General features: G+C 47.7%; 2 protein-coding genes across 12 annotated transcripts in view; one reads left to right on the top strand and one right to left on the bottom strand.

Annotated features, from left to right (window-relative positions):
- LOC146010053 (uncharacterized) overlaps positions 1-21418 on the bottom strand; it is a 173072-nt gene that overhangs the window by 27577 nt on the left and 124077 nt on the right. The window contains exons 1-2 of one of the 8 annotated variants that reach the window (XR_014444718.1): positions 10188-10434; positions 9033-9155 (exon numbers count right to left, since the gene is read on the bottom strand). The exons of 2 other annotated variants lie outside the window; for them this stretch is intronic. Coding sequence is in view for 5 of the 6 variants with exons in the window: in XM_083150896.1 (XP_083007022.1) it covers positions 9033-9155; positions 10188-10226 (162 nt within the window). In the remaining variant the exon portion in view is untranslated. Of the gene's footprint in view, positions 1-9032; positions 9159-10187; positions 10438-10786; positions 10944-10991; positions 11229-21418 lie in introns of those variants that run through there. 5 more of the 8 variants (XM_083150900.1, XM_083150899.1, XM_083150898.1 and 2 more) reach the window with 5 other exon arrangements.
- LOC146010042 (uncharacterized) overlaps positions 12564-21418 on the top strand; it is a 224068-nt gene continuing 215213 nt past the window's right edge. For 2 of the 4 annotated variants that reach the window (XM_083150880.1, XM_083150879.1), the window contains exons 1-6: positions 12564-12768; positions 13761-13883; positions 16678-16869; positions 18709-18820; positions 20998-21095; positions 21244-21406. In XM_083150880.1, coding sequence (XP_083007006.1) covers positions 12730-12768; positions 13761-13883; positions 16678-16869; positions 18709-18820; positions 20998-21095; positions 21244-21406 — 727 coding nt within the window. In that variant the 5' untranslated portion in view covers positions 12564-12729. The remainder of the gene's footprint in view (positions 12769-13760; positions 13884-16677; positions 16870-18708; positions 18821-20997; positions 21096-21243; positions 21407-21418) is intronic. The other 2 variants (XM_083150878.1, XM_083150877.1) reach the window with 1 other exon arrangement.

The raw sequence follows: 21418 nt of genomic DNA, 5'->3' as shown, positions 1-21418 counted from the left end.
ATAAGTGATGCCACAGTGAAACTCCCGGATCCCCTCACCTCCCCAGTCACGTCCCTGTATTATTACTATAGATAAGGAAAGTTATGGTAGAACCTACCTTTGTTAACTTTCTTTCCTTGAAGTCCATGGGAACCACAGGGGACATCGGGGTTGTAGGTGGATCCAGGGGGTCCGAGGCACCAATCAGCGAAGCTTCTTAAGATTTCCCAGGATGCCCGGGCCCTCTCCCCTATAACCCCGCCTCCAGGCTCACACAGCTCAGTTTTGGTAACAAGCCGTAAGCAGGAAGCGGAGAAAAGAAGAGGACAGAGAGAACACATGTCCAAGTACACATACATACATATCACGGTACATGAACAAGACTATGGTCGTTAAAGGTCACAGTGCAGTATATCACACCTAGGGATACCTCAGGAACAAATTGAAGGGAGGGCGCCCTGTGGTTCCCATGGACTTCAAGGAAAGAAAGTTAACAAAGGTAGGTTCTACCATAACTTTCCTTTTCCTTTTCAGGGTCCATGGGTCCCACAGGGGACATCGGGGATGTCACAAGCCGTATTTCAAGGGAGGGAATTTGCCTGAGGTGTCAGAAGTACCCGACGACCAAAGGAGGAATCCTGGGAGGCAAACGTGTCAAAAGCATAGAACTTAATGAAGGTATGAACAGGTGACCACGTTGCAGCCTTGCACAGCTGTTCGGCCAAAGCACCTTGGCGTGTTGCCCATGATAGGTCAGCCGCTCTGGAAGAGTGTGCTTTGGTGGAAGGAGGAAAAGGCAGATTATCCTGCCAATAAGCATCTGGAATAGCCATGCAGATCCAGCGAGCAATAGTCTGTTTGCTCGCTGGCCAACCCTTTTTGTGGAATTCATAAACCACGAAAAGGAAGTTAGATTTTCTGACCGTCTTAGTACGGTCAATGTAGATGGTCAGAGCCCTGACCACATCCAATAAGCATTCCTCTGTAGAGAGATATTCCGTGTTAAATGCCAGAATCACAATCTCCTGATTGATGTGGAATCTGGAGACCAACTTTAGAAGGTGCGATGTTTTAGTCCACAACATCCCTATTGGGATGAAATATGAGGAGAGGAGCTTACATGAGAAAGCTGACATATCTTGCGGAAGCAATGACCAAGACAAATACTATCTTGTCTGTCAACCTTTTGAAATCCGCCACTTGTAGCGGCTCGAAAGGAGGCCTGATTAAGGCCTGCAGTACGAGTGACAAATCCCACTGATTTGTAGGAGGAACATATGGAGGTGAAAAAGAATCACTCCTTGTAGGAGTGTACGTACCTCCGGTAAGAAGGTTAATTTCATATGAACCGAGATGGATAATGGTGAGACTTGGATTTTCAGAGACGGCAGTCTTAGTCCAATGTTCAGACCCTTTTGTTCAGACCCTTTTGTAGGAATGCCAGAATTCTGGCCACCTTGAAAACCGTTGGATCAAACTTCCTAGCCGTACACCACATACAGTAGGTGTGCCATATTTGGTAATAAATTCTGAATGATGCTGGCTTGCACGCCTGAATCATGACCTTTTTGGAAGAAAAACTTTAACTTTACAGTAAAGTAGTTTCAAGCGCCACGCTATCAAAGACAGGCGCTGACAAGGTCCTCGAGTATGAGACCACCCGAAAGTTAAGAGGAAGGGTGGTTGGGAGGACATTTGTAGAAGGTCCACATACCGGTGCTGAGTGGCCAGGCTGGAGCTATCAGAACGAGATTCCCGCCTCCCTGTTTGAATATCCTGATTACCCTGGGAATCATGGATCTTGGTGGGAAGGCATACGGAAGATGATAATTCCTTGGAACTGCAAGGGCATCCATGAAGCTAGCTTGAGGATCCCTGTACCCTGACCCGAATGTTGACACTTTTGTTGTGTCTGGACACCATTAAGTCCACGTCTGGTAGGTCCCATCGGTCTTTGAGGAGGGCGAACAACTCTGGATGGAGTGACCACTCCCCCCGATGGAAGTCTATTTAGGGATCTGTTTTCCAATTTAGAACTGCTGGGATGAAGATCGCAGACAGAGCCAGAAGACACTGTTTCGCCCAGGAAGAGATCCTAGAGACTACTTGGAGAGCAGTAGTGTGCGAGGGTCTCCTTGGTCAAGTATGTACACCACAGCCATGGCCTTGTCTGCTCTGATCAGGACCGGGTTCTTCTGAAGAAGGTCCTGAGAGCGGATTAGGGCATTGTAAGCTGCCCGAAGCTCCAACACAGTGATGGAGAGACGTGTGTTTGGATTGGTCCATACGCCCTGCAAGGCTCGGGAGTAAGCTAATGTATCCCAGCCTCGAAGGGTGGCGTCGTAAGTGAGGATCGTCCATTCTTAGAACCAGAAGGGACATTGACTTGAGAAATGTGGCCCTGATATTGTCCATCCGTTTTGTCAGAATGAGGTGTTGAGAGGGCAAAAATGAAACTGTGCCCACTCCACCATGTTCAAACATTGACATCATTAATCCTAAGATTTTCATTGCGCCCAGTGGCTTAAGACTCTGGGACTCTGCAAAAAAACACCCATATTTGGTGTTGCAGAGAATTGTCCTTGTCCCTGAGAAGAGACATCCTCCATGACTGAGTGTCCAGGGTAGCTCTCCAAATGCCACATTTGTTGCGAGAGGAGCCAACCGAGATGTTGGAGTGTCCTGATTGTTATCTATAGGTGAGATAACAGCAATAATAGGGACTTGGCCACCAGTAGTAGGTCATCTATATATAGAAAGACTCGGATACCCAGACGGTGGAGATGTTCAGCCATAAGTGCCATGATTTTTGTGAAAATCCTGGGGCTGTGGCTAAGCCAAGTAGAAGGCCTAGAATTGGAAATGGCTATTTTAAATAGCAAACCTGAAATATTTCTGGTGTGCTGGCAGAATTGTGACATGCCAGTAAGCGTCCCGAATGCCCAGGGTGACTATTTAATCCCCCGTTCCATAGGTAGGATTATTGTCCTTAAAGTTTCCATCCGAAACTTTGAACCCTGCACCACCTTAAAGAGACTTCAGTTTTAGAATTGGCCTGTAAGTTCCATTTTAGAACCAGGACCAAAGACGAGTAGTAGCGGAGTCTTCTCTAGTGGTGAGGGATGACCGTAGCAGACCTTTTTTATTTTAATAATTGTTCTGCTTAGTCTGAATTGTGAAGTAGACCCGTGCAAAGACCTTAGTGCGAGAGGTCTTTCTGAATGAGATGGAGTATCCCTGTGACACAACTTCCTTTACCCAGGCATCCTTTTTATGTATAGTCACTGGTGTTCCTACAGCACCTGGTGTTCCCATGTGGACTCCGATCCACTTAGCAACCAGGTCCAACACTGTTTTCCAGGATTGGACGAGATATGTGATATCCAGTGTGGTATGGCTGCAGGTGAGGAAGACAAGAAGTCAGCCTCCCGCTTGGTGTTCCCCCTGTGGAGGGGCCGTTATGCAGGTGGTTGCCGGGATGGGCAGGAGCCTGTAGCGGCCCATGCTTGGGCTTGCCTTAATGGCATGATTGGTCCTAGAATAGGACTGATCTCAGGCTTTCCTTTTTGAGGTAAAGCCGTGGATAGACACGCCATTCTGGCAGCAGTCAGAGAGGCCACAAACTTGTTAAGGCCTTTCCCCAAATGAATTTTTACCCTTAAAAAGGTAAAAGTTCCAAGGTCTGCCAGGACTCCAGGTACACTTTCCCTGTATTGGGCAAATGATACGGCTGGCCTGAATGAAGCTGGTGGATGTCAGGGCAGCGACAGTGCCAGCCTCTGATATAGCTCCTATGTATATATATATATATATATATATGTATATAATGCTGCTTGTTTAATGTGAAGTACACATAACTTCGCATCCTCAGAGGAGTCTTCTAGGACCTGTATAAAGTGGCTTTAGCCATGTCAATAGAGGTCCTTCCCAGTGAATGGGGATATGGCCCTTAAGGAATGTTTCAAACACCTTGGTAGGGGTCTTTTAATATCAATCCTGAAGTGACCAACAGTATTGAAGGATACCTTAGAATAAACCAAGGGAGTAGTCGTGGTTCACAAACCTGATTAGCGCCTTAATCCCTCCTGATTACCTGAAGTGGTCTGAATGAGGGCATTAGGGTTAGTTTCTGCTTTTATTAAAAACCATCTCTGGTTTTAGCAGTAGGTTCAGGCTTCACCAAGTCCGACATTAACACCTCACGGATTGTATGAGTGAGAGCTGCCACATCAGTTGTCCCTGCTTTGAAGCAGGAGCGCTGTAGGCATAGCATCATATTGTCATTATGAATATTGATGACATTAACATTATTTTCCCCCTTGTGATCTGTGACAATCTGTGCTACAGAGAGCAATTGTTAACAGAAACCTATTAGGTAGTGCAGCGTCAGGTAGCAGGTGTTGCCTAGCTACCGAAAACTGCTGCCAGATCTGCACAGAGGTAGACCGGGCCTCCCACCAAGGTGGAGGGGGCTGGACTACAGAGGGTGCAGTAGGGGGTCAAAGGCAATCCAATAGGTTGCCTAGTGACTGTTGTTAGGCTGCCCAGGGAGGTTGTGGGAAACCACCGTGGCAGAGGACTGGCCAGGGGGGGTGATAAAGTGAATAACACATAACCCGTCCTGGAAGACATCCTGTTAGACAGGCCTGCAGCACAGCTCTTGCAGGACAGGAGCTTTGTAAACTCTGTCTGGTTGCACCCCCGTTTGGATATAATGCAAACAAACCCAAAGTGGGGGGGTTACAGTGCACAATAGGTATATACCACAGAGGAAAACCTAGAGTGATATCACTGAGTGTATGTGACCCTAGAGGATTAAACCTCTGTCATCCTCCTCAGAAGATGAGAGAAATACAGTGGACAGTGCAGAAGTACTGACAGAAATGAAAGTAAAAGAACTAGCACATTGCAGTCACATACACAAGCATTTACATACAGCCACAGCCTATAAATGCTGTCACACCCTGTATCAACCGCTTGAACTCTATTGGAGTAAGGGGGATTTAGGGTGTCTGTGAAAGCGATTACTTAGTCAGTAAACGGTTTCACAGGGGAGACTGTGCCCTCTCTCTGACTACTGTGCCTGTGGAAATGGCGCTGGTCTGAGAGAAGGGGGGCGGGCACAGGGTTAATGCAGCTAATGGAACGGCAGATCCCTTGCGAGATTGGCGCCAAAGCTGGGAGAGGGGCTGCAGGCCAGACGCCACCTCCCCTTGCTGGACTTCCCCCACCGGGGCTATGTGGAGCCTGTTAAATAATGGGGTCCCTCTGCCCCGGCCTGCGCTCAGTCCCCGGTGGTCTAGTGGGGTCCCAGGCCGAAGCGTGTACCCACGCCAGCTACCGCGTGCGTCTCCCACGCTAGCGCAGTATAGCAGCGGTTTGCGCTCCTAATGGAGCCTTACCTGCCCTCGATTCCGGCCACGCTGCCCGGGGGAGACCGTCGGCGGTGCTAGGCGTCGTGGTCTCCCCCGCCGAGGTCCTCCGTGACAGGCGTCTTTGGATGGAGCCGGCGCCGGGAGGGTGACGTAGCTGCTCGCTCCGCCGTCAGTGATTGACGGCGGTGAGCAGCCTCAGCCGCGAAGCGGCTTCTGCCGCTGAAGCGGCAGATTTAAAAAGTTTAAAAATAGAAAAGTAAAAATTAAAAATAAAAATAAGCTTTAATGGGGTTACCTCAGTGAGGTAACCCCCGCTGATATAAAGGTGCGTCTGCTTCCTGCAGGCACCAAACAAAAACTGAGCTGTGTGAGCCTGGAGGCGGGGTTGTGGGGGAGAGGGCCCGGGCATCCTGGGAAATCTTAAGAAGCTTCGCTGATTGGTGCCTCGGACCCCCTGGATCCACCTACAACCCCGATGTCCCCTGTGGGACCCATGGACCCTGAAAAGGAAATAAGTGATGTCACAGTGACACTCCCAGATCCCCTCACCTCCCCAGTCACGTCCCTGTATTATTACTATAGATATAAGTGATGCCAAAGTGACACTCCCAGATCCCCTCACCTCCCCAGTCACGTCGCTGTATTATTACTATAGATATAAGTGATGTCACAGTGACGCTCCCAGATCCCCTCCCTCGTCACATCCCTGTATTATTACTATAGATATAAGTGACGTCACAGTGACACTCCCAGGTCCCCTCACCTCCCCAGTCACGTCCCTGTATTATTACTATAGATATAAGTGACGTCACAGTGACACTCCCAGATCCCCTCACCTCCCCAGTCACGTCCCTGTATTATTACTATAGATATAAGTGATGTCACAGTGATGCTCCCAGATCCCCTCACCTCCCCAGTCACGTCCCTTTATTATTACTATAAATATAAGTGACGTCACAGTGACACTCCCAGATCCCCTCACCTCCCCAGTCACGCCCCTGTATTATTACTATAGATATAAGTGACGTCACAGTGACACTCCCAGATCCCCTCACCTCCCCAGTCATGTTCCTGTATTATTACTATAGATATAAGTGACGTCACAGTGACTCTCCCAGATCCCCTCACCTCCCCAGTCACATCCCTGTATTATTACTATAGATATAAGTGATGTCACAGTGACACTCCCAGATCCCCTCACCTCCCCAGTCACGTCCCTGTAGTATTACTATAGATATAAGTGATGTCACAGTGACGCTCCCAGATCCCCTCACCTCCCCAGTCACGTCCCTGTAGTATTACTATAGATATAAGTGATGTCACTGTGACACTCCCAGATCCCCTCACCTCCCCAGTCACGTCCCTGTTTTATTACTATAGATATAAGTGATGTCACAGTGATGCTCCCAGATCCCCTCACCTCCCCAGTCACGTCCCTGTATTATTACTATAGATATAAGTGACGTCACAGTGACACTCCCAGATCCCCTCACCTCCCCAGTCACGTCCCTGTATTATTACTATAGATATAAGTGATGTCACAGTGACACTCCCAGATCCCCTCACCTAACCAGTCATGTCCCTGTATTATTACTATAGATATAAGTGATGTCACACTGACGCTCCCAGATCCCCTCACCTCCCCAGTCACGTCCCTTTATTATTACTATAGATATAAGTGACGTCACAGTGACACTCAAGGATCCCCTCACCTCCCCAGTCACGCCCCTGTATTATTACTATAGATATAAGTGACGTCACAGTGACACTCCCAGATCCCCTCACCTCCCCAGTCATGTTCCTGTATTATTACTATAGATATAAGTGACGTCACAGTGACACTCCCAGATGCCCTCACCTCCCCAGTCACGTCCATGTATTATTACTATAGATATAAGTGACGTCACAGTGACTCTCCCAGATCCCCTCACCTCCCCAGTCACATCCCTGTATTATTACTATAGATATAAGTGATGTCACAGTGACGCTCCCAGATCCCCTCACCTCCCCAGTCACGTCCATGTATTATTACTATAGATATAAGTGATGTCACAGTGACACTCCCAGATCCCCTCACCTCCCCAGTCACGTCCCTGTATTATTACTATAGATATAAGTGACGTCACAGTGACACTCCCAGATCCCCTCACCTCCCCAGTCACGTCCCTGTATTATTACTATAGATATAAGTGATGTCACAGTGACACTCCCAGATCCCCTCACCTAACCAGTCATGTCCCTGTATTATTACTATAGATATAAGTGATGTCACACTGACGCTCCCAGATCCCCTCACCTCCCCAGTCACGTCCCTTTATTATTACTATAGATATAAGTGACGTCACAGTGACACTCCCAGATCCCCTCACCTCCCCAGTCACGCCCCTGTATTATTACTATAGATATAAGTGACGTCACAGTGACGCTCCCAGATCCCCTCACCTCCCCAGTCACGTCCCTGTATTATTACTATAGATATAAGTGATGCCACAGTGACACTCCCAGATCCCCTCACCTCCCCAGTCACGTCCCTGTATTATTACTATAGATATAAGTGATGTCACAGTGACGCTCCCAGATCCCCTTACCAGTCACGTCCCTGTATTATTACTATAGATATAAGTGATGTCACAGTGACACTCCCAGATCCCCTCACCTCCCCAGTCACGTCCCTGTATTATTACTATAGATATAAGTGACGTCACAGTGACGCTCCCAGATCCCCTCACCTCCCCAGTCACGTCCCTGTATTATTACTATAGATATAAGTGATGTCACAGTGACACTCCCAGATCCCCTCACCTCCCCAGTCACGTCCCTGTATTATTACTATAGATATAAGTGACGTCACAGTGACAATCCCAGATCCCCTCACCTCCCCAGTCACGTCCCTGTATTATTACTATAGATATAAGTGATGTCACAGTGACACTCCCAGATCTCCTCACCTCCCCAGTCACGTCCCTGTGTTATTACTATAGATATAAGTGATGTCACAGTGACACTCCCAGATCCTCTCATCTCCCCAGTCAGGTCCCTGTATTATTACTATAGATATAAGTGATGTCACAGTGACGCTCCCAGATCCCCTCACCTCCCCAGTCACGTCCCTGTATTATTACTATAGATATAAGTGACATCACAGTGACGCTCCCAGATCCCCTCACCTCCCCAGTCACGTCCCTGTATTATTACTATAGATATAAGTGATGTCACAGTGACACTCCCAGATCCCCTCACCTCCCCAGTCACGTCCCTGTATTATTACTATAGATATAAGTGACGTCACAGTGACAATCCCAGATCCCCTCACCTCCCCAGTCACGTCCCTGTATTATTACTATAGATATAAGTGATGTCACAGTGACACTCCCAGATCTCCTCACCTCCCCAGTCACGTCCCTGTGTTATTACTATAGATATAAGTGATGTCACAGTGACACTCCCAGATCTCCTCACCTCCCCAGTCACGTCCCTGTGTTATTACTATAGATATAAGTGATGTCACAGTGACAATCCCAGATCCCCTCACCTCCCCAGTCACGTCCCTGTATTATTACTATAGATATAGGTGATGTCACAGTGACACTCCCAGATCTCCTCACCTCCCCAGTCACGTCCCTGTGTTATTACTATAGATATAAGTGATGTCACAGTGACACCCCCAGATCTCCTCACCTCCCCAGTCAGCAGGTAGATGATCTCCAGGGTGATATTTAGTATCCTCTCAGTCATGTGACTCTGGTCCTTGTCCATCCTCGGGAAACCAGTGACGTGTCTCATACACACTGCTCTGTTGTTCTGTAACAAATAGAATTACAATTACTACCACATAGAATACATGTAACATATATGATAAAAGTAATGGTGTCCACACAAGGGGAGATGTATGCTATGCAATTGGAACTTTATACACTGTGCTATTTGAACTACATAAGATTTGGACTAGACTACACTATGTAATATAAATATGTAAAGTACATATCACATGCGATTCCCTACACAGGGTGCGATATGAACTAGACCTGATGTAGTACAATAATACCTGACTGCACATACAACTTTGCCATATAATATGGATGACACGGTAGTGGCCATCGCAAGGCAAAATAAGCACGGGGTGAATCGCACCATTTGTAGGATCTTAACCCCTTGTGTGCCGACATCTGTGAGAGATGTTCAAAATGTCCACTAAAAATGCCACCGTCGCTCACATTTGTTATATAAATTCAAGTAAAAAATGTGTAAATAAAGGATATTTCCTATATAAAATACACATTACGATGAATAAAAATATTTGCTTGGTTACTTTGACAAATTCACTTATAACTCAAAGAGTTAAGAGAAATCCACACAGGGGCCTAACAGCAGCCTCTAATGCAGGCCTGGCCAACCTGTGGCTCTCCAGATGTTGTCAAACTACAAATCCCATCATGCCTCACCACAGTTTTGCTATAAGGGAGTGTTAAAATTGTGGCAAGGGATGCTGGGATTTGCAGTTTCACAACATCTGGAGAGCCACAGGTTGGCCTGTCCTGCAAATGCTTCTCTCTCTCTATATATCTATCTATCTATATATATCTATATCTATATCTATATATATATAATATATATATCATACAGAGGACATTATAGTACTAGTGTTCTAGGAAATAAGACCACTACGTCCACTGTAGTGAATGGTTATCTCTAAAGAAATGTAATAGTACACCAAAGGCTGCTCAAACTGTATGATGATAATAAAACTAATATGATATCAGAGACAGGTAACCCTGGTAATAATGAATAATTAATTATAATGTAAATAAAAAAATAAAGCAGAGGCTGCTTAACTGTATAACAACACTTGAGGCTGCTCCCACGGTTTAACATTTGTAATAGGACACCAGTGGCTGCTCCTCCTGCATAACAATTCTAACAGGACACCAGAGGCTGCTCCCCCTGTATAACATTTGTAACAGGCCGCCACATGTTGCTCCCTCTGTATAAAGAACACAAGATACTACTCCCCATTTATAACATTTACAACAGGATGCCGCAGGCCGCTCCCCCTCGTATAACAGGACGCCGCAGGCCACCATAACCCCCCCCCCCACACACACACACACACACACACATAACGGGGTGTCGCGGACCGCTCTCCCCGTATAAAAGGCTGCCACAGTCTGCTCCCCCTGTATAACAGGAGGACACCACAGTCCGCTCCCCCTGTAAATCAGGACACGCAGCCCGCTCCTCCTGTATAACAGGACACCGCAGGCTGCTCCCCCTGTATAACAGGACACCGCAGGCTGCTCCCCCTGTATAACAGGACACCGCAGGCCGCTCCCCCTATATTACAGGACACCACAGGCCGCTCCCCCTGTATAACAGGACACTACAGGCTGCTCCCCCTGTATAATAACACCAGGGCAGCACAATATCATCCCCTGCTGCCAGATACAGCAATATCTTCTCTCGGTTCCCGGTAACTTAATCACCGCGGCTGCTGGAAGTGAGAGGCCTCAGGTAAGATCAGCAGCGCTGCCCCAGCCATGCACACCAGGAAGGAACGTTTCCCTGGTAACACAGCTCCTCCCACTCTACCCCACACACTCTGGCTACAGCCGCGGGGGAGTCTGGGAGCTGAGTACAAACCACAACAAAATGTCCGCCGCTGTATGAGGACTCTGGGACATCACTGCCGGACTGCTAGAAGCGGTAATTGCCCCTAGGAGAATGCAAAGAGAGAGTTATGTGATGTGAGGTCACCGGTAGCTGATAGATTCCATGCAGTATATACGACTAGTAAGGCTCCACATAACCACTGTTCCTTGTGTGAGGGAGCGGTGGCCATTTTCCCGTAGACCAATCCCCGAGTTCAGTGCCTGGCGGCTGCAGCATCTCGGCTCCCTGCTGGGGCAGCGCTGCTGACCTTACCGGAGGCCTCTCACTTCCAGCAGCCACGGTGATTAAGTTACGGGGGACCGAGAGAAGACATTGCTGTATCTGGCAGCAGGTGATGGTATTGTGCTGCCCTGGTGTTATTATACAGGGGGAGCAGCCTGTAGTGTCCTGTTATACAGGGGGAGCGGCCTGTGGTGTCCTGTAGGGACATACTAAAATGAATGACAGTGGAATGACACTGCTGATAAGGAATGCCAATTGACTATAATGGGAGAAAATGACTTTTATATTAATATTTCTGAAATTATTGCACATATCAACTATATTTTAGGTATAGTTCTTGCTAAGACCATTACACATATGTCATTCCACTGTGCTATTTTAATGCTATTTTGGCTTCAGGATGGCGAATTAAAAGGCCGTCATTCCATAGGAGGCAGCCGTCATTCCGCGTCATGTGACATGTTTACGAGAGCAGGGGTGTAGGCGGGCATATTTGGAAAAGGATGAGCGCGTGCGCTATGGGGATCACCGTAACATCGGGGTCTTAATATCGCATAATGGAGCTATTTTAATGCTATTTTGGCTTCAGGATGGCAAATTAAAAGGCCGTCATTCCATAGGAGGCAGCCGTCATTCCGCGTCATTCTGCATGTAACATATGTGTAATGGTCTTAGCAAGAACTATACCTAAAATATAGTTGATATGTGCAATAATTTCAGAAATATTAATATAAAAGTCATTTTCTCCCATTATAGTCAATTGGCATTCCTTATCACCAGTGTCATTCCACTGTCATTCCTTTTAGTACATCCCTGTCCTGTAATATAGGGGGAGCGGCCTGCGGTGTCCTGTTATACAGGGGGAGCAGCCTGCGGTGTCCTGTTATACAGGGGGAGCAGCCTGCGGTGTCCTGTTATACAGGGGGAGCAGCCTGCGGTGTCCTGTTATACAGGGGGAGCGGGCTGCGTGTCCTGATTTACAGGGGGAGCGGACTGTGGTGTCCTCCTGTTATACAGGGGGAGCAGACTGTGGCAGCCTTTTATACAGGGAGAGCGGTCCACGCCATCCTGTTATACGGGGGGGGGGGCGGTCCGCGACATGTGTGTGTGTGGGGGGGGTGGGGGGGTTATGGTGGCCTGCGGCGTCCTGTTATACGAGGGGGAGCGGCTTGCGCCATCCTGTTATACGGGGGGGGGGGGCGGTCCGCGACGTGTGTGTGTGTGTGTGTGTGGGGGGGGGGGGTTATGGTGGCCTGCGGGGTCCTGTTATACGAGGGGGAGCGGCCTGCGGCGTCCTGTTATACGAGGGGGAGCGGCCTGCGGCATCCTGTTGTAAATGTTATAAATGGGGAGTAGTATCTTGTGTTCTTTATACAGAGGGAGCAACATGTGGCGGCCTGTTACAAATGTTATACAGGGGGAGCAGCCTCTGGTGTCCTGTTAGAATTGTTATGCAGGAGGAGCAGCCACTGGTGTCCTATTACAAATGTTAAACCGTGGGAGCAGCCTCAAGTGTTGTTATACAGTTAAGCAGCCTCTGCTTTATTTTTTTTATTTACATTATTATTTATTATTCATTATTACCAGGGTTACCTGTCTCTGATATCATATTAGTTTTATTATCATCATACAGTTTGAGCAGCCTTTGGTGTACTATTACATTTCTTTAGAGATAACCATTCACTACAGTGGACGTAGTGGTCTTATTTCCTAGAACACTTGTACTATAATGTCCTCTGTATGATATATATAGAGAGAGAGAGAGAGAGAGAGAGAGAGAGAGAAGCATTAAGCAGGACAGGCCAACCTGTGGCTCTCCAGATGTTGTGAAACTGCAAATCCCAGCATCCCTTGCCACAATTTTAACACTCCCTTATAGCAAAACTGTGGTGAGGCATGATGGGATTTGTAGTTTGACAACATCTGGAGAGCCACAGGTTGGCCAGGCCTGCATTAGAGGCTGCTGTTAGGCCCCTGTGTGGATTTCTCTTAACTCTTTGAGTTATAATTGAATTTGTCAAAGTAACCAAGCAAATATTTTTATTCATCGTAATGTGTATTTTATATAGGAAATATCCTTTATTTACACATTTTTTACTTGAATTTATATAACAAATGTGAGCGACGGTGGCATTTTTAGTGGACATTTTGAACATCTCACAGATGTCGGCACACAAGGGGTTAAGATCCCACAAATGGTGCGATTCACCCCGTGTTTATTTTGCCTTGCGATGGGCATCCATATTATATGGCAAAGTTGTATGTGCAGTCAGGTATTATTGTACTACATCATGTCTAGTTCATATCGCACCCTGTGTAGGGAATCGCATGTGATATGTACTTTACATATTTATATTACATAGTGTATTCTCGTCCAAATCTTATGTAGTTCAAATAGCTCAATGTATAAAGTTCCAATTGCATAGCATACATCTCCCCTTGTGTGGACACCATTACTTTTATCATATATGTTACATGTATTCTATGTGGTAGTAATTGTAATTCTATTTGTTCCAGAACAACAGAGCAGTGTGTATGAGACACGTCACTGGTTTCCCGAGGATGGACAAGGACCAGAGTCACATGACTGAGAGGATACTAAATATCACCCTGGAGATCATCTACCTGCTGACTGGGGAGGTGAGGGGATCTGGGAGTGTCACTGTGACATTACTTATATCTATAGTAATAATACAGGGACGTGACTGGGGAGGTGAGGGGATCTGGGAGCGTCACTGTGATGTCACTTATATCTATAGTAATAATACAGGGACCTGACTGGGGAGATGAGAGGATCTGGGAGTGTCACTGTGACATCACCTATATCTATAGTAATAATACAGGGACGTGACTGGGGAGGTGAGAGGATCTGGGAGTGTCACTGTGACATCACCTATATCTATAGTAATAATACAGGGACGTGACTGGGGAGGTGAGGGGATCTGGGATTGTCACTGTGACATCACTTATATCTATAGTAATAACACAGGGACGTGACTGGGAAGGTGAGGAGATCTGGGAGTGTCACTGTGACATCACTTATATCTATAGTAATAACACAGGGACGTGACTGGGGAGGTGAGGAGATCTGGGAGTGTCACTGTGACATCACTTATATCTATAGTAATAATACAGGGACGTGACTGGGGAGGTGAGGGGATCTGGGATTGTCACTGTGACGTCACTTATATCTATAGTAATAATACAGGGACGTGACTGGTAAGGGGATCTGGGAGCGTCACTGTGACATCACTTATATCTATAGTAATAATACAGGGACGTGACTGGGGAGGTGAGGGGATCTGGGAGTGTCACTGTGGCATCACTTATATCTATAGTAATAATACAGGGACGTGACTGGGGAGGTGAGGGGATCTGGGATTGTCACTGTGACGTCACTTATATCTATAGTAATAATACAGGGACGTGACTGGTAAGGGGATCTGGGAGCGTCACTGTGACATCACTTATATCTATAGTAATAATACAGGGACGTGACTGGGGAGGTGAGGGGATCTGGGAGTGTCACTGTGGCATCACTTATATCTATAGTAATAATACAGGGACGTGACTGGGGAGGTGAGGGGATCTGGGAGCGTCACTGTGACGTCACATATATCTATAGTAATAATACAGGGACGTGACTGGGGAGGTGAGGGGATCTGGGAGTGTCACTGTGACATCACTTATATCTATAGTAATAACACAGGGACGTGACTGGGGAGGTGAGGAGATCTGGGAGTGTCACTGTGACATCACTTATATCTATAGTAATAATACAGGGACGTGACTGGGGAGGTGAGGGGATCTGGGATTGTCACTGTGACGTCACTTATATCTATAGTAATAATACAGGGACGTGACTGGGGAGGTGAGGGGATCTGGGAGTGTCACTGTGACATCACTTATATCTATAGTAATAATACAGGGACGTGACTGGGGAGGTGAGGGGATCTGGGAGCGTCACTGTGATGTCACTTATATCTATAGTAATAATACAGGGACGTGACTGGGGAGGTGAGGGGATCTGGGAGTGTCACTGTGACATCACTTATATCTATAGTAATAATACAGGGACCTGACTGGGGAGATGAGAGGATCTGGGATTGTCACTGTGACGTCACTTATATCTCTAGTAATAATACAGGGACGTGACTGGGGAGGTGAGGGGATCTGGGAGTGTCACTGTGACATCACTTATATCTATAGTAATAATACAGGGACGTGACTGGGGAGGTGAGGGGATCTGGGAGCGTCACTGTGATGTCACTTATATCTATAGTAATAATACAGGGACGTGACTGGGGAGGTGAGGGGATCTGGGAGTGTCACTGTGACATCACTTATATCTATAGTAATAATACAGGGACGTGACTGGGGAGGTGAGGGGATCTGGGAGTGTCACTGAGACGTCACTTATATCTATAGTAATAATACAGGGGCGTGACTGGGGAGGTGAGGGGATCTGGGAGTGTCACTGTGACATCACTTATATCTATAGTAATAACACAGGGACGTGACTGGGGAGGTGAGGAGATCTGGGAGTGTCACTGTGACATCACTTATATCTATAGTAATAACACAGGGACGTGACTGGGGAGGTGAGGAGATCTGGGAGTGTCACTGTGACGTCACTTATATCTATAGTAATAATACAGGGACGTGACTGGGGAGGTGAGGGGATCTGGGATTGTCACTGTGACGTCACTTATATCTATAGTAATAATACAGGGACGTGACTGGGGAGGTGAGGGGATCTGGGATTGTCACTGTGACGTCACTTATATCTATAGTAATAATACAGGGACGTGACTGGGGAGGTGAGGGGATCTGGGAGTGTCACTGTGACATTACTTATATCTATAGTAATAATACAGGGACGTGACTGGGGAGGTGAGGGGATCTGGGAGCGTCACTGTGATGTCACTTATATCTATAGTAATAATACAGGGACGTGACTGGGGAGGTGAGGGGATCTGGGAGTGTCACTGTGACATCACTTATATCTATAGTAATAATACAGGGACGTGACTGGTAAGGGGATCTGGGAGCGTCACTGTGACATCACTTATATCTATAGTAATAATACAGGGACGTGACTGGGGAGGTGAGGGGATCTGGGAGTGTCACTGTGGCATCACTTATATCTATAGTAATAATACAGGGACGTGACTGGGGAGGTGAGGGGATCTGGGAGCGTCACTGTGACGTCACATATATCTATAGTAATAATACAGGGACGTGACTGGGGAGGTGAGGGGATCTGGGAGTGTCACTGTGACATCACTTATATCTATAGTAATAATACAGGGACGTGACTGGGGAGGTGAGGGGATCTGGGAGCGTCACTGTGACATCACTTATATCTATAGTAATAATACAGGGACGTGACTGGGAGTGTATGCAGTGATAGTATATTTTTTCCAATACACAGGGTTACACTTTAGTGAAGAAGAGATCCGGTGAGCATGAGACATCCAGTATCTGTCCCTGTGTATCAGGAGGACTGAGCAGGACCCAGAGCCCTATAACGGTGCCCCCACCTTATTCACTGATTCATGGGAGAGACAAAGAGCCAAAGATCCTGGAACTCACCAACACGATCATTCAGCTGCTGACCGGAGAGGTGACTGCTGGGAATGGGACATTATACAGTAACACGGGGGGATGTGACCGGAGAGGTGACTGCTGGGAATGGGACATTATACAGTAACACGGGGGGGATGTGACCGGAGAGGTGACTGCTGGGAATGGGACATTATACAGTAACACCGGGGGATGTGATGGGAGAGGTGACTGCTGGGAATGGAACGTTATACAGTAACACCGGGGGATGTGACCGGAGAGGTGACTGCTGGGAATGGAGCATTATACAGTAACACCGGGGGATGTGACTGCTGGGAATGGGACATTATACAGTAACACCGGGGGATGTGACTGCTGGGAATGGGACGTTATACAGTAACACTGGGGGATGTGACCGGTGAGGTGACTGCTGGGAATGGGACATTATACAGTAACGCATGGGGGGAGGAGGGTGACTGGAGAGGTGACTGCTGGGAATGGGACGTTATGCAGGAACACTGGGGGATGTGACCGGATAGGTGACTGCTGGGAATGGGACATTATACAGTAACACCAGGAGATGTGACCGGAGAGGTGACTGCTGGGAATGGGACATTATACAGTAACACCGGGGGATGTGACCGGAGAGGTGACTGCTGGGAATGGGACATTATACAGTAACACCGGGGGATGTGACCGGAGAGGTGACTGCTGGGAATGTGACATTATACAGTAACACCGGGGGATGTGACCGGAGAGGTGACTGCTGGGAATGGGATGTTATACAGTAACACCGGGGGATGTGACCGGATAGGTGACTGCTGGGAATGGGACATTATACAGTAACACCAGGAGATGTGACCGGAGAGGTGACTGCTGGGAATGGGACATTATACAGTAACACCGGGGGATGTGACCGGAGAGGTGACTGCTGGGAATGGGACATTATACAGTAACACCGGGGGATGTGACCGGAGAGGTGACTGCTGGGAATGTGACATTATACAGTAACACCGGGGGATGTGACCGGAGAGGTGACTGCTTGGAATGGAATGTTATACAGTAACACCGGGGGATGTGACCGGAGAGGTGACTGCTGGGAATGGGACATTATACAGTAACACCGGGGGATGTGACCGGAGAGGTGACTGCTGGGAATGGGACATTATACAGTAACACCGGGGGATGTGACAGGAGAGGAGACTGCTGGGAATGGGGCGTTACACAGTAACACCGGGGGATGTGACCGGAGAGGTGACTGCTGGAAATGGGACATTATACAGTAACACCAGGAGATGTGACCGGAGAGGTGACTGCTGGGAATGGGATGTTATACAGTAACACCGGGGGATGTGACCGGAGAGGTAACTGCTGGGAATGGGGCATTATACAATAACACCGGGGAATGTGACCGAAGAGGTGACGGTACTTGTGTAGTTTCACAGCGCCCGATATATCGGATGCGATATTGGCCAATATATCCGATGCGATATCGGCCGATATATCGATGCGATCCGATGCAATTTTTTTACATGTTCGTAACCCCACTATCCACTACGGCGAGCGCAGTATTCAGTGTCCCCTCGTGGGGCTCGCTACGCTTGCCACGCTTCAGGCTCGGCGGTTCGCTGCGCTCGCCACACAATATAAATTTAACTGCATGTGTAGTGGATAGTGGGGTTATGAACAGGTAAATCATCGCCTCGATATATTGGCGGATATATCGGCCGATATCACATCCGATATATTGGGCGCCGTGAAAGTACACAAGTACCGAGGTGACAGCTGGGAATGGGACATTATACAGTAACAACGGGGGATGTGACTGCTGGGAATGGGGCATTATACAGTAACATCGGGGGATGTGTCTGGGTGATGACTGTATCATTGTGTGTGTCAGGTTCCGATAAGGTGTCAGGATGTCACTGTCTATCTCTCCATGGAGGAGGGGGAACACAAGGATCTGAACAAGGATGTGATGATGGATAATCACCAGCCCCTCACATCACTGGGTAAGAAGAGACTTAATTTTATTGTACGTGATATTGTTCACTTATCATCTGCTAATCTCACATGTATTCAATGTACTCAGTCACTGCGTGTCTCCTATAGATGGACCCAGTAACAGAGATACCCCAGAGAGATGTCCCCGTCCTCTGTATTCCCAGGATAATCACATATATACCATGTCCTCAGTCACTGTGTGTCTCCTACAGATGGGCCCAGTAACAGAGATACCCCAGAGAGATGTCCCCGCCCTCCGTATTCCCAGGATAATCACATATATACAATGTCCTCAGTCACTGCGTGTCTCCTACAGATGGGGCCAGTAACAGAGATACCCCAGAGAGATGTCCCCGTCCTCCGTATTCCCAGGATAATCACATATATACCATGTCCTCAGTCACTGTGTGTCTCCTACAGATGGGCCCAGTAACAGAGATACCCCAGAGAGATGTCCCCATCCTCCGTATTCCCAGGATAATCACATATACACCATGTCCTCAGTCACTGCGTGTCTCCTACAGATGGGCCCAGTAACAGAGATACCCCAGAGAGATGTCCCCGTCCTCTGTATTCCCAGGATAATCACATATATACCATGTACTCAGTCACTGTGTGTCTCCTACAGATGGGCCCAGTAACAGGAATACCCCAGAGAGATGTCCCCGTCCTCTGTATTCCCAGGATAATCACATATATACCATGTCCTCAGTCACTGTGTGTCTCCTACAGATGGGCCCAGTAACAGAGATACCCCAGAGAGATGTCCCCGTCCTCTGTATTCCCAGGATAATCACATATACACCATGTCCTCAGTCACTGCGTGTCTCCTATAGATGGACCCAGTAACAGAGATACCCCAGAGAGATGTCCCCGTCCTCTGTATTCCCAGGATAATCACATATATACCATGTCCTCAGTCACTGCGTGTCTCCTACAGATGGGCCCAGTAACCGAGATACCCCAGATAGATGTCTCCGTCCTCTGTATTCCCAGGATAATCACATATATACCATGTCCTCAGTCACTGTGTGTCTCCTACAGATGGGGCCAGTAACAGAGATACCCCAGAGAGATGTCCTCGTCCTCTGTATTCCCAGGATAATCACATATATACCATGTACTCAGTCACTGTGTGTCTCCTACAGATGGGCCCAGTAACAGGAATACCCCAGAGAGATGTCCCCGTCCTCTGTATTCCCAGGATAATCACATATATACCATGTCCTCAGTCACTGTGTGTCTCCTACAGATGGGCCCAGTAACAGAGATACCCCAGAGAGATGTCCCCGTCCTCTGTATTCCCAGGATAATCACATATACACCATGTCCTCAGTCACTGCGTGTCTCCTATAGATGGACCCAGTAACAGAGATACCCCAGAGAGATGTCCCCGTCCTCTGTATTCCCAGGATAATCACATATATACCATGTCCTCAGTCACTGCGTGTCTCCTACAGATGGGCCCAGTAACCGAGATACCCCAGATAGATGTCTCCGTCCTCTGTATTCCCAGGATAATCACATATATACCATGTCCTCAGTCACTGTGTGTCTCCTACAGATGGGGCCAGTAACAGAGATACCCCAGAGAGATGTCCTCGTCCTCTGTATTCCCAGGATAATCACATATATACCATGTCCTCAGTCACTGCGTGTCTCCTACAGATAGGCCCAGTAACAGAGATACCCCAGAGAGATGTCCCCGTCCTCTGTATTCCCAGGATAATCACATATATACAATGTCCTCAGTCACTGTGTGTCTCCTACAGATGGGCCCAGTAACAGAGATACCCCAGAGAGATGTCCCCGTCCTCTGTATTCCCAGGATAATCACATATATACCATGTCCTCAGTCACTGTGTCTCCTACAGATGGGCCCAGTAACAGAGATACCCCAGAGAGATGTCCCCGTCCTCTGTATTCCCAGGATAATCACATATATACCATGTCCTCAGTCACTGCGTGTCTCCTACAGATGGGCCAGTAACAGAGATACCCCAGAGAGATGTCCCCGTCCTCTGTATTCCCAGGATAATCACATATATACAATGTCCTCAGTCACTGTGTGTCTCCTACAGATGGGCCCAGTAACAGAGATACCCCAGAGAGATGTCCCCGTCCTCTGTATTCCCAGGATAATCACATATATACCATGTCCTCAGTCACTGCGTGTCTCCTACAGATGGGCCCAGTAACAGAGATACCCCAGAGAGATGTCCCCGTCCTCTGTATTCCCAGCACTGTACAGAGGAGACTCACAGGACCCCACAGGAGGATCAGGTAGGTGGGAATTAGGTTCTCCCCAATATACCAAAGTGACTGTCACTATATGAATTGCAGTGTGTGCGTGTGTGTGTGTGTGTCTTATACACTGATATTCTACTGTGTAATCTCCAAGACATCAGACATTACTAATGGTATTTTTTAGGTTCAGTGTGAAGATTTGTCTGATATTAAGGAAGCAGAAATAAAGGGAGAAGAAGAGACGGATGTCACTTATATTAAGGCAGAAGATACAGACACAGAATACACATATATGAGGGGGTATCAGCAGTGTAAGGAGAAGGAAATCCCTACAGATATCAGCACAGGTGAGGAATAAT

The sequence above is a fragment of the Crinia signifera genome, chromosome 6 (assembly GCF_055691185.1).
Source record: "Crinia signifera chromosome 6, ASM5569118v1, whole genome shotgun sequence".
Taxonomy (NCBI): domain Eukaryota; kingdom Metazoa; phylum Chordata; class Amphibia; order Anura; family Myobatrachidae; genus Crinia; species Crinia signifera.
This window is presented reverse-complemented; position numbering and strand designations above follow the sequence as displayed.